General features: G+C 39.7%; 1 protein-coding gene and 1 long non-coding RNA gene across 2 annotated transcripts in view; one reads left to right on the top strand and one right to left on the bottom strand.

The window, feature by feature from the left end:
* Window positions 1-1784: 1784 nt before the first annotated feature.
* Window positions 1785-13539, bottom strand: part of MPHOSPH8 (M-phase phosphoprotein 8) — a 55942-nt gene continuing 44187 nt past the window's right edge. The window contains exons 10-14 of the mRNA XM_047722836.1: window positions 9600-9754; window positions 6571-6725; window positions 3718-3845; window positions 2785-2868; window positions 1785-2128 (exon numbers count right to left, since the gene is read on the bottom strand). Of these exons, the coding sequence (XP_047578792.1) occupies window positions 2087-2128; window positions 2785-2868; window positions 3718-3845; window positions 6571-6725; window positions 9600-9754 (564 nt within the window). The 3' untranslated portion in view covers window positions 1785-2086. The remainder of the gene's footprint in view (window positions 2129-2784; window positions 2869-3717; window positions 3846-6570; window positions 6726-9599; window positions 9755-13539) is intronic.
* Window positions 3841-5323, top strand: LOC125096145 (uncharacterized). Its single transcript, XR_007126082.1, has 2 exons — window positions 3841-4599; window positions 4720-5323. It is a non-coding gene; the product is annotated as an uncharacterized LOC125096145 (long non-coding RNA).

Raw genomic sequence — 13539 nt, 5'->3', positions numbered from 1 at the left:
TTTGGTTTTGACCTATGGTACTAAGCAAATCTGTAAATCATCTGGTCATGGTTTGTTTTCTAGAGAAACCATGGCTCACACTTTGTACAAATTTTATTTAAAAGTCAAAGTAGCAACACTATCAGTATCCGATGAAATTAGCTGCCTAGTCAGAGAACCAGCAAGAAACCACTCAAGTGTGAGTCTCTAAACGATTCAAGTCTTCTCCATCCTTAAGAAACCAGAACTTTCAGAGTGGACAGGTATGGTTTTCATTTGGCTATAGAGAAGGTATAGAACAAAAGGTATTAAATTCTGTGGCTCTATTTTCTATTCCTAGTAGATGCAACTGTTTACATAACTTACTGCCACATCTGGCATTAAATAAAACTGGTAGAAGTTGAGATGGACAACTCAAAGGTTGTGTTACCTCAAATAATCTCACACTTTTGTCTTCCTTCCCTGACCCTGCTTCTGTCAAAATAACTTGCTCAGTTATTTTCTTCATGTTACACGTTTTTTATTTTTGAAGATTTTATTTAATAAAATTAAAGATTTTATTTTATTTATTTATTTGACAGATTGTGAGAGAGGGAACAGAAGCAGGCTTCCTTCCCACAGAGCAGGGAGCCTGATGTGGGGCTCAGTCATGACCTGAGCCCAAGGCAGATGCTTAATGACTGAGCCACCCAGGTGCCCCTGTTTTGTTTGTTTTTTGTTTGTTTTTTAATCCTTGCTGACTTCCCAGCTTTCATACTTCTGAACCTAAACTTCTAAGGAAATTATTCATCAGATTTCCTACTTGATTTCTAGCCTGGCCTAGCCTCTTGGATAAACTTGCCTCTTGTAAAGCTAATAATATCTTAAGCATGATTTTGAGACAGAAATTTTCTTTAAAAATGCATTTCTCCCTGACTGTTCCTGACCCACCCCACTGTTAACTCAAATCTCACAACTTTTTTCCTAGAAAGCTGTGAAGTCAGATGACTCAATGTAGATTAAAAAATTCCAATCCCAGCTGTCATTTAGCTAAAAAATTACACATTAGTATCCCCCTGGTTTTGAAGTCCTGAGACTTGAGATACAAAGAAAATAGACCAACATTTGGTGTTTTATTGAGAACATTGTAGGAAAAGGCAGTGTGTAAAGTAAAAATGGCTCTCTGAAATGTCTATACAATGTATGTGGTCTACTGTATGACATTCTGAAAATTTTTCATTAAAATTATAAGACCAGTCATGAACTAAATAATTTTATAATCTCCAAGTCCAGACTGAGTTTGACTTTTTAGTTAGCCAAATTTCTTAAGGGACTAGGAGAGATCTGTGGGGAATCTCTAGAAGCAGTAACTCTTCACCTGAGGCACAGTATGGCAAATAAGCCTTGGCTGGCCTTCCCAGTGTTTGTTAAGGGCACAGGATCTGGCTTTTGAAAATTACTTGACAGATGAAAGAACAAGGATAAAAGTCCACAAGTACTATGTTCTTTAGGCCCCATAGTGTCCTGGCTTACATTTTTTTCCTTTCTTTTTTTTTTTTTTTTCTGTATCTTAGATTCTGATTTATTATCTTTTCAAAGAATAAAGGATAACTGCAAATACACAAAGTTTTCACCTCCAATTCAGGATCTGTGGCAACTGCATATTACGAACAGCTCAGACCTCCTCCCTCAAATCTGCCTACCAAGTTAGAAAGTCATCCTTTAAGGGCAGCAAACTGATACCTTATTTAGTGCTTCAGTGACTTGAATATCACATCCACACTTAATTGTTTTTAATGCAGAAATTCACCAGGGCTAGTAGAAAATTTCAAGCTAGAAAAAGACTTTTAATTTTCTTAAATAATCCTTCCATGTACCTTTCCACATTGTGGAAAAACTGAATTATGCAGTCTGGAGACAACATCAAAATTTCAGAACACTGGCACAAATACTTACATCTATATTTTATAATATATTAGAACCACCATGTCCTGTGTTAGAGCCTGTAACAGATAACAGGCCTGAAACTGCAAGAGATTTACAGATGAAACTTCAATTCTGGAGGTGTTAGCTGTGCCAGAGTTCCAAAATAGGCCTGGAAATAACTCCATCCCAACTCTCCGTTCCGTCACTGCAGCTGTACTCTGTATGCACCTATTAGCAGTTTAACCTTTTGAAAGAAAACAGGCGTAAGTATCAGTACAGATACCTCTATCAAGTTCCTCTTTCTTCAAAGAGGGAAAACACTCACACAACCAAGATTTGTCTTATTTGGCAATGTTCTCAAATTGGCTATCAATTCAGGGTGTTAGTTACCACTTTTGTTACATAGACTTTTGGTCCACCTTCAGTGTTCAGTGAACAGCCTACGGACATACATAAAATGTTATACATTAAATAACAAAGGCAAGAACTACAGCTTCGACTGCTCAATACTGGAGAGATGCATCCTTATCAGTCTCTTTCTTTTTTTTTTTTTTTTAAAAGATTTTATTATTTGGCAGAGAGGCAGGCAGATAGAGGAAGCAGGCTTCCTGCTGAGCAGAGAGCCTGATGCGGGACTCGATCCCAGGACCCTGAGATCATGACCTGAGCCAAAGGCAGAGGCTTAACCCACTGAGCCACCCAGGCGCCCCATCAGTCCCTTTCTTGACACACAATTTATGTCTAACACATCTGTAGATTCTGGTGCACTGCTATCCCAGAAAGCACTGGTCTCCAGGACAGGCACACCAGGAACACAGCATTGGAATTTTTTTCTGCCGATAAAGTAATCTGAAGTAGCAATATGAGTAGCTGCACTAAATGTAAGGAAAGGGTTTTCACCTTGGCAGAAGGCGCTTCCGTCAACCTTATGAAGAGTTTATTGAGGCCTGCAGCAGGGCTGAACGAGTAAACAAAATGACTGTCCTAGGGAGAGAGACCAACCAGTCAGTGTTCTCTCAAACTTCTACATCGAAGAACATCATTGTATCTTAAAACATTTCAGAATCCAAAGACGTAAAAGAGAACACAAATTTTATACTTTAGATCGATTTGCTGATTACTTTTGATTTATTAAAAAGATACAAATGACAAAAAAGCTTGTAAGATATATCTGCAAAAACAGCAACCAGATAAATCTTTAGGATTGGATTAGCTTGTATAATGTATATGGATAGCCATATACAGCATGAGTGTTAAAAATCTTCATAAACAGTTGATTTTGCTTAAGTCAGCCTAAGGAAAGAATTCTAAGTATAGAAAAGGAAACATACAGGTTCTTCAAGACCATTTTTTTGTTAAAATTATATAGCTGCTAATATTTTATTATAAACCAAAATTAAAGTATAATGGTTACGTAAAGCTACACACATTAAAACTAGGCATGGATACACCCATGTTCTAGGTATTTGAATCACAGAATGGGTATGTTTTTAAAATTCTCTAAATTTCCTTTAGGTGAATGTTTGTAATTATAATGGTGGGAAAAGGCAGAATATTTTAAAAAATCAGTACATTTCTTATACCTTAAGAATTTGTATTCAGAATGTTCTAAGACATTATGATAAATATAACTTAAGGCATATATATCAAACATGAGAAATACAGACTCTTACAAAATTTAGGAAAATTTTACTTTATAATTATGGGTTATTGTCTTATTTCCAGTTGGCTTAGTTGTAATTAACATATTTTATTAAAACACATCATTAAAAGTCATCTGTGCTTCTGGATTAGAAGAATGTATTTTTCAGTAATGAACTACAAAAATCTTACCAGAAAAACTGGAAGTTGAAATTTATCATTTAAAACTACAGCTTGTACACTACATGGTCCACAGAGCCGGGCAATAACTTCTTTACCCAAAAAGTTGGCATGGAAAATAAACAGCAGGATGCCAGAGCCTGAATAAGGGAGATGTAAACATAGATTTTCAACCCTACCATGGCCATCTTTCAACTCTGAAGAAAGCGCACCTGTACAAGTTGGGAGTGGTCCCCTCAGTAAGCCTGGTGGAACACACCCTGCCTGATGCCCACTCATACTGGACAATCTGAGTCCCAATTTCAAAACTTGGTGTTACCTAGCATTTTTCAAACCACAGACCCTTGCTATTTTTTTGTCCAAGTGATCCCTACTGACAGCTCAGGGAACAAATTTTTTAAAATATGCTTTCTACATTAATTTTGGTCTTAAAGGGTAAAAGCTGCTGCTGAATATGTAAAATGTCCTTGGATGCAAACTTCTATGATGGTTTCTCTGGGTTTGGGTTTGAGTGACTGTCTATTTTCTTCTACACAGTCTTTTGCCTTTTCCCAATTTTCTGATTAATACCATTATTTTGGCAGGGTGGGGTAGGGTGGGGACTGTGAAATTTGAAGCTTTCACTGAATATCCAAAATATTCTGCATGACTCATTTTTCTGAACAAAACTATACTTTTATTATAACAGAAAATAGATACATGAACTCTATGACCTTTCTGATAAGCCATTTTTTAAGATGAAAAAACACTGATCCAGCCCAATTATAAACAAGAGGAGGCTTTATAAAAGAGACCCCCAAGGAACCATTGGCTTTTATTGTTCTGGTCCCAGGGAAAGGAGGACACACTGATTCACCCCTAGCTCTCTTTCTTCTCCTTTTGAAGCTATTTAAGGTTTGTCATACTGATTACTTAAAATGCTATACCCACCCCACACCTGCCCCAAAGTGCTGAGGTTCAAAAGAAAAGGCCTACACACAATATAGGGACTGTTTCTTGTCTTTTTCCCCTCAGCTCCACTATGAATGAGCATCTGATCTGGGACAGAAGTTGAGGTATTTGTTACTCTCTCTATAGAGGAGAGGGGTGGTAACTCTTCAAAATGACCTGAATGGAGACTAGTGGTCTACAGTGAAAAATCCTATTTGAAAATCCTTCATTCAGGTGCTGTTTATTCTAACCAAAATCAGATCTAAGGAAGTTGTGTTCATTAGCTCTACTCTGACAAGTACTTGAATTTCACAGACCTACTATGACATGAGGAACCCTAATCAATTTGCTAGCAGTTGTTTCATGCTATCAGTATAAACGTTTTCTCCAGCCAAACTAGGTGTTAAACACAATCACAATCCCCTCAAGGAACCAAGGTCGGTGCTTCTCAAACTTGAGTGTGTTCATAAATCACCTGAGATCTTAACCAAGGTGTCAACTGAGAGTCAGGTCTGGGTGGGCCTGAGAGTCTGCATCTCTAACAAGCTCGCATCTCTAACAAGCTCTCAGAGCAGTCTGAGACCACACTGACTAGCAAGGGTCAGGAAAACCTATCAGGATCTTGTATCAGGATGACAAGGCATCTTTGGTAAGATTTCAGATAGAGAAGATTTCTGTTAGCCACACTGTGTATGTGCAGAAAAAAAATTAGTAACCTTAAGACAGTCCAGGTGCACTGAAGCCCGTAAGTTGTGAATGCTGGGAGACTGGCCCAGATCAGCTCAGCAACCCCTACACCCTGTTCCCCAACCTTGTGCTCACTACTCAGCAATGCAAACTATCCACTTGGACAGTTGAAGCCACAAGTGATTCTTCAATGTCAAGTTCACTAAACACAGGTGTTATGTAATAGATGTCTTTTAAATTTTCATTAATTACATATATAAAGATTTATTTCTTTATTTGAGAGAGAATGAAGCAAGGGCTGGTGGCCAGAGTCAGAGTGAAAAGGAGAAGCAGACTCCCTGCTAAAGCACAGATGCAGGACTCAATCCCAGGACCCTGAGATCATGACCTGAGCCAAAGGCAGATGCTTAATCAACTGGGCCACCCAAGCACCCAATATGTATTTTTTTTAATGGATGTTTTTTCTTAACAAAAAAGCCAGAACCCAGTTTCCTACTTTCATGAAGGCAGTGTTCTTTCCACTTAAACAGTTTATGCTGTGTCCCTGTCCTAGAGAAGGGCCATGCCCATGTCATGGTCTTGCCTGCAGAGCAGCCGTTAAGGAGAGGTTAGGAACCAGAACTAAAGTTTCCACCTCCTGCTATTCAACTTTCCTGTGGGTCAAGACACTGACTTTTTATTTTAACCAAGTTTAACAAAAGTTAGTACAATAATTAAGATCCAACTTCCATACTTTTTTCAAGACCCAAGGCAGGAAGAACAGTTCTAACTTCCATGCTTTTTCATTTTTAAAAAAAATTTAAGATTTATTTGAGGGGGGTGGAAGGACAGAAAGAAAATCTCAAGCAGACTCCCTGCTGTGCACAGAGCCCAACTCAGGGCTCAATCTCACGACCCTTGAGATCATGACCTGACCCAAAATGAGGAGTCAGATGCTTAACTGACTGAGCCACCCAGGCACCCCAATGGTTTTTAAACAAGTGCTAACAGTGCTCCATGGATCCCTCAAAGTCACCTGGGATGGTAGGTATCAGCTGGGTCACCTTTTTCTGCCAGAGTAGCTCTGCTGTTAACTATTTTACATAATTATTATACATAATGGGATTCTGTGAAGATATGTTCACAGAGTTCTATTTAAAAATCAGCTAACAGTCTACGGCCATACCACCCTAAACAGGCCCAATCTCGTGATTAGAAATCAGCTGATATTTACAGTGTCAATTTTCAAACAGAAAAACACAGGCTTACCTTCTGGTATGTTCTGTGGGGGTTTGTAATTGAAATCTGTTGAAAAATCTGGCCCCTCACAGAGACGATGACATGCTATTGGGAAAATTGGTTCTAATAGAGCAAGACGTGCTTCAAAGTAATCCCTTATTGTTTCTTCTGCTACTCTTGACAGTCTAGGCAAAAAGTATAGTAAGAGTTGTTAATATTAATGTAGAAAATAACCATGAGTCATATTATCAAACTGCTGAATACATGAGGCCTTCCCAAATCAACCTTTAAAATAAATGTAATTTCCTACCTATCCTGCTTCCCTGGTGTATTTTTCGTTAGCACTTAGCATCTGACAACACTGTCTTACTGTGTATGTTGCCACAGGGAATTTAGGCTCTAAGAGGGCCAGTCTCCCCCCCCCCCCCCGCCTGCTTCTCCCATCTTCCCAGTCTTCTGAATAGTTCCTGGCGTACAGAGAGCACTCAATACTTATTTGTCTAATGAAAATGAAAATTCTACTGAACAATAAATTTGAGAAGTGCCACACACACACACACACTTTATAGTACTTAGTTTAGAAGACAGTTAAATAAAATGCTAAGGCAGATTAGTGCTAATTCAGAAAATATTTTTAAACTATCTTGCAGGAAGGTAACCAACTCATTTGGTTTTCCCAAGATATTCAGGTTTTAGGAGTGGAAATCCACTGTATTGGGTCATGGACACACAGAGAAATTATGGGTTGGGTAAAGCTCCCAGCAAAGGCTGGACAGACGCACGACGTACGTGCCATTTTTGGTTTGTTTTTTGTCTCTCGTCTGAAATTTACCTTACTTTCTGCCTAGAATATAGATCCTGGAATTGGAGTTAACTATCATGCAGGCATGAAGATCCAAGTCATACCTCTAGACTCCCTGTTATTTTGAATAAACATCTTACTCGTGTTAACAACTGTTTGTGACGTTTCTGTTACGTGTTGTCAAAATAATTTTTTTTTTAAATATAGAAACCCCATCAAGTTCAAAACCTTTTATTTTTTTTTCACCATTTTATTTATTTTTTAAAGATTTTATTTATTTATTTGACAGACAGAGATCACAAGTAGGCAGAGAGGCAGGCAGAGAGAGAGAGAAGAGGAAGCAGGCTCCCTGCAGAGCAGACAGCCTGATGTGGGGCTTGATCCCAGGACTCTGGGATCATGACCTGAGCCGAAGGCAGAGGCTTTAACCCACTGAGCCACCCAGGCGCCCCAAAATAATTTTTTTAAAATTAGTTTGAGAGGCAGAATTTAGTGTTTCATCAGTTGCATATAAATAACACCCAGTGCTCATTCCATCAAGGGCCCGCCTTACTGTCACCTGCTTATTCCCCACCCCCGCCCCACACACTCATCTCCCTTCCAGCAACCCTCAGTTTGTTTCCTAGAGTTCAGCCTCTCTGGTGGTTTGCCTCCCTCTCAATTTTCATCTTATTTTTTCCTTCCTTTCCCCTATGTTCATCTGTTTTGTTTCTTAAATTCCACGAATGAAATCATGTATTTGTCTGACTGACTTATTTTGCTTAGCGTAATACCATCTAGTTCCCTCCACATAGTTGCAAATGGCAAGATTTCATTCTTTTTGATGACAGAGTAAGCCAGAATAATTCTTAAGGAAAAAGCTAAGTTACTTGTGTGATTTTCAATTAAAATAAAATGATTTAGAATTCATCTGAAAAAGAATGAACTTGAACAGATAAACTGTGGTATATCCAGACAATGGAATACTGTTCAGCATTAGAAAGAAATAAGCTAAGCCACGAAAACATGGTGGACCGCTACGTTTATACAGTATTATTTAGTATTATTTACAATAGCCAAATTATGGAAGCAGCCAAGTGTCCATCGATAGATGATAAATGGATAAAGAAGAGGTAGTATGTAAATTATTCAGCCATAAAAAATGAAATCTTGTCATCTGCAACAACATGGATGGATCAAGAAAGTATAATGCTAAGTGAAATAAGTCAGACAAAAACCATATGATTTCACTCATATGTGGAATTTAAGAAACAAAACAAATGAACAAAGGAAAAATAAAGAGACAAATAAAAAAAACAGACAACTATGGAGAACAAACTGATGGTTCCCACAGGGGAGGTGGGTGGGGGGATGGGGGGATGGGAGAGATCAGTGAAGGGGATTAAGAGTGATGAGCACTGAGTAATATAGAGAGTTGCTGGATCACTATATTGTACAGCTGAAATATAATACTATGTTAACTAACTGGAATTAAAGCAAACAAATTAAAAAAAAAAAGACATGGAGGAATCTTTAATGCATATTACTAAGTGAAAGATGCCAATCTGAAAAGGGCAAGTACTATGATTCCATCTGCATGACATTCTGGAAAAAGCAAAACAATGGAGAGAGCAAAAAGATCAGTGATTGCCATGGGTCGGGGGGCAGGGGCGGGAAGGGATGACCAGGCAAAGCGCAGAGGATTTTTAGGGCACTGCTATTCTATATGACACTAATGGTGGGTACACGTCATTATACATTTGTCAAAACTCCAAAATGCGCAACACCAAGGTGTACCCTAATGTAAACCCATGGACTCTGGATGGTAACTGTCAATGCAGGTTCATTGGTTTTAGCAAATGCACCACTCTGGTGGACAGATGTTAGTAGGGGAAGTTGTGCATGTATGGAAGCAGAGGATATGTAGGAACTCTGTACTTTTAGCTCAACTTCACTGTGAATCTAAAACTGCTTGAAAAAATCATGTCTATTAAAAAAAAATACAGATTAGTTTTAAGAAAGCATGAGTCAAATTATGAGCATAATTAAGATTTTTAAGGAGATACTCCTATCTAGGGGTGACAGTGTTAAATTTTAAAGTTTGAGACCTCAATAACTGTCAGGAAAATAATTCATATGCCGCTTATTAAATTTATGATATTTTGAGAACAGAAACCTGTTATGACTTCCACTTAACAATCTTCATCTGAGCAATTATACACATGATGTGTCCACACAGACTCTGTGACTTAACCATGGCACACTTGCTCACACTTACGTCTCTAAATGATTCTTCAGCAAGTCGTACACCAACACATTGTTACACTGCTTTGCAAAATGCAGTGCGCTGTTTTGGTGCTTTGACAAAATATTGCAGTCAGCTCCACATTCGATTACAAGTCGTACAATATCAGAATTCCCTCTTTTACAGGCCTACGACAGGGAAAAAAGGAACAGTAATTACTTAGCTGTAAGATAAGTTAACTACCAATCTGTGTTTGCCCCTTTCTCCACATGTGAGCTTGGGAATTTCTGTGAAGAGAAGGACAAGAATGTTGGAGAGGGAGAAAAAAACTTGGCATAGGGTCTCACCAAGAGTTACAAACTGTTAAGTAAACAAACAGTGGTATGCCTCTTTTACTCTGAACAGTACTGAAATCTGTACTACAATTTCATCCCTGACTCCTACGGAAATGGGCAACTCTAAAAAAAAGATACTTCTGTTCCAAGTCAGAACAAACACCAGGCCTTCCTAAGCTCTAGCGTGCTCCATTCTTCGGATCAAGTCTCCCAGCACCACAAAGTAATTTCAACATTTCCCTAGAAGACTGCTTTAAAGGAGACTAATTGAGCATAGATACAAATTTGAATTCAGCAAATTTAAGATGGACCTGGACACAATTCAAAGACCATTTCCAGAGTAAGAACACCTACATCTATGTTCTCTCTCCTGTCTGTTATTTATTTACCGGCTAAGGGACGTCAAGTAAGTCCCTAATTCTGAGTCTCACTGTTTCCGTTTGTTGAAAGGGGATCACAGTACTTCTGCCTCACAACACTGAGGCTGAAGTTAAATAACATATTGTAAAGGACCAGGGCAAGCCAGTAAGCTTTCCTACAAAAACAAGGCCATCTGGTATGCTACCACTCCAGACAGTATTTCTACAGAGTAGGTTTTTAAGCTGTGCAAGTGCTAGGTCAAAGGGCACGCATCTCGTGGAATAGCTGACAAATATGCCCTTCAAAAGAATGTAACTCAGTGGTTCCCACTGGGGTGGTTTTGCCCCCCAGGGGAATTCAGGCAATGTATGGAGACATTTCTGGTTGTTACAGGGTGGGTACTTACGGCATCTGGTGCAGAAGTTAGGGATGCTGTTATACATGCTACAAATGATCTGGCCTACAATGCCAGGAGGGAGAAGATTGAAAAGCCCTGCTGGAACCAATTATATGCCCCACATCGGTGGGTGAGAATGTGGTTTCTCCACCCCTTCACAGTCTGGTAATGACCAATTTTATATATTATTTCTGAGATGAAAGGTTTTTTAAATTTTGTTTCAAAAATTTCTGAAAATCTCTCCCCTGTGTTTATTTCTTCTAATTCTAAAAACCAATTTAATATACTAAATCCTTAAAGCTTAAGAAACCAGTACCAAAAAAACCCCAATACAAACAAAAACCAGACCAAAACAAAAAACAAAAACAAAATTTAAATACAGTTATAGGCAGTCTTATTTAGACAGCAGTTAAATATGCTTTAAGCACTTCTCTAGGAAGAAGGAACAAACAGTCCATCGATCCCTTCCCCTCTGGACACTGCTTTCCTCCTTGTCAGATCAACTCCTAAGTGCCTGCTACATCCAAGATCCACCTCCTCACCTTGTGCAACCCCACACCCCTCATACCCAACAAATGAGGGCACCAATACCCTCTCCAGTGCTACTTCCCAATGGAACTTCCCAGCCTCTTTCTCTGGCATCTCTGCCTCTGCAGATGCTGCAGGCCTCCTTAAAACGCTCAGGATGCTTCTCTCTCCTGATCGTCCTCCTCCTCTAGTCTTCCCTATGTGGCTGCCTTCCATCTCTGGCTTTTCTTTCCCTTCCAACTCTCAGCAGTGACCCCACTCTCACCCTAGGGCTGTAACTGTGCTGTCTACAGTGATGACCCTGAATCTGAATCTACAGCCGACCCCTCTCTCTTGGGCTAAAAAACACATGTGAAACATCATCTGAGCATTCCTAGCTCAAATGCAACACCGCTCTCATTGTATACTGCCTGACTTCCCGAAATTAAGAAATAGGATTACCTAGCATCACCTTCAATTACCAAGCCCTGTGAGTTCTATCTTCTTAAACCACCGGTCAGTCTACCCACTTTTATCTCCACTGTCACTACCTAGGTACAGACTACTATTTTGCTTAATTTTATTTTTTTAAAGACTTACTTTTTTTTTTTTTTTTAACATTTTATTTATTTGACAGACAGAGATCACAAGTAGGCAGAGATGCAGGCAGAGAGAGACAGAGGAGGAAGCAGGCTCCCCGCTGAGCAGAAAGCCTGATGCGGGGCTTGATCCCAAGACCCTGGGATCATGACCTGAGCTGAAGGCAGAGACTTTAACCCATGAGCCACCCAGGCGCCCCTATTTCACTGAATTTTTTTTTTTTAAAGATTTTATTTATTTGGGAGAGATAGCGAGAATGAGAGAGAACATGAGTAGAGAAAGGTCAGCAGGAGAAGCAGACTCCCTGCCAAGCAGGGAGCCCGATGTGGGACTAGATCCTGGGACTCCAGGATCGTGACCGGAGCCGAAGTCAGTCACTTAACCAACTGAGCCACCCAGGAGCCCTATTTCACTTAATTTTAAAAACATCCCTGTACTGCTTTTTATTTATTTATTTATTTATTTAAAAATTTATTTATTTTACAGAGAAAGAGTAGGCAGAGGCAGGCAGAGAGAGAGGAGGAAGCAGGCTCCCTGCTGAGCAGAGAGCCTGATGTGGGGCTTGATCCCAGGACCCTGGGATCATGACCTGAGCCGAGGGCAGAGGCTTTAACACAATGAGCCACCCAAGTGCCCCATTGCTTGTCTTTTTAACCAATTCGTTCCCCCTACTGAACTAAGTGAGGGACATTAAAAACAACACCTTTATTCTGATTATGTCTTTCTCTAGCTTAAACCTTTTAGCAGCTCCCAACTACTCTCAGGACCAAGTTATCCTAATTCCTTGTTCCAGATGTAGACCATGTCCATGCTCACTGCCCTATGTGCACACCTTTATGCACCAGACTAAAGTATTTACTGTTTAGAATGTACCTGGGATTTCTCAATAAGACAAAGTTTTAATTCATATTTGATGTGCCAATTCTTCTCTAAGCATATGGCAACAGAAGACACAAAGGAAAACTAAAACTCAAAAGTAGGGCTCCTGAACAAAATAAGCATTTCCATAAACCAAAAATGATACAGCAACACAAGCAGTGAGCAAGGTCCACATCTCGAGCATGAAGAAGGTTGAGGGGATAGGTGAACCGGGCCTTGCTCTCTTATTGACTCAGGAAAGACGGCTGAAAATAGGTACTATAGACAAACACCCACTTGGGTCAATTTCTTGCACAAAACTGTATCTACAAACACAGCAGTAAGACAGAGCCTCCACGCCAGGAACTAATGCATGGCTCGGTGTCAGGACCTGCTCTGTCCTAATGGGATTTTAGGCCAGGAACCTAAACTACCACAGTAGTTAGACTGGGGTTGGCCCCAGGAGAAGCAAAAACAAAACTGCTAAACAGGGAGAGGTCATTAAAGGGATAGTCATGGGGGATGCTTTAACAACCTTCCACTCAAAATGGTCAGCAAACCACAATTCCAAATACACATGAAGAAATTGGAGGCTAAGGAGATGAATCCACCAATGTAAAATAAAAATGAAAGTACATCATGTTCTTTTCCACTCCCAGCTCTCTGCATATCCTATTCCATTTCCTGCTTACACAGTTCATCCCTGCCAGCTTATATATCATTTGTAGGATGCAGCTCAGCCACCTATCACATCCATATCCACCCCCCCCTTTTTTTTTTAAAGTAATCTCTATGCTCAACATGGGGCTCAAAAATTATGACCCCAAGATCAAGAGTCATATGCTCTATCGACTGAGCCAGGCAGATGTTCTACCCTGTCCCACCTTGAATCGGCACTGCTCAGCCTGGTATCAAC

Source organism: Lutra lutra, chromosome 3, assembly GCF_902655055.1.
Source record: "Lutra lutra chromosome 3, mLutLut1.2, whole genome shotgun sequence".
Classification (NCBI taxonomy): Eukaryota; Metazoa; Chordata; class Mammalia; order Carnivora; family Mustelidae; genus Lutra; species Lutra lutra.
This window is presented reverse-complemented; position numbering and strand designations above follow the sequence as displayed.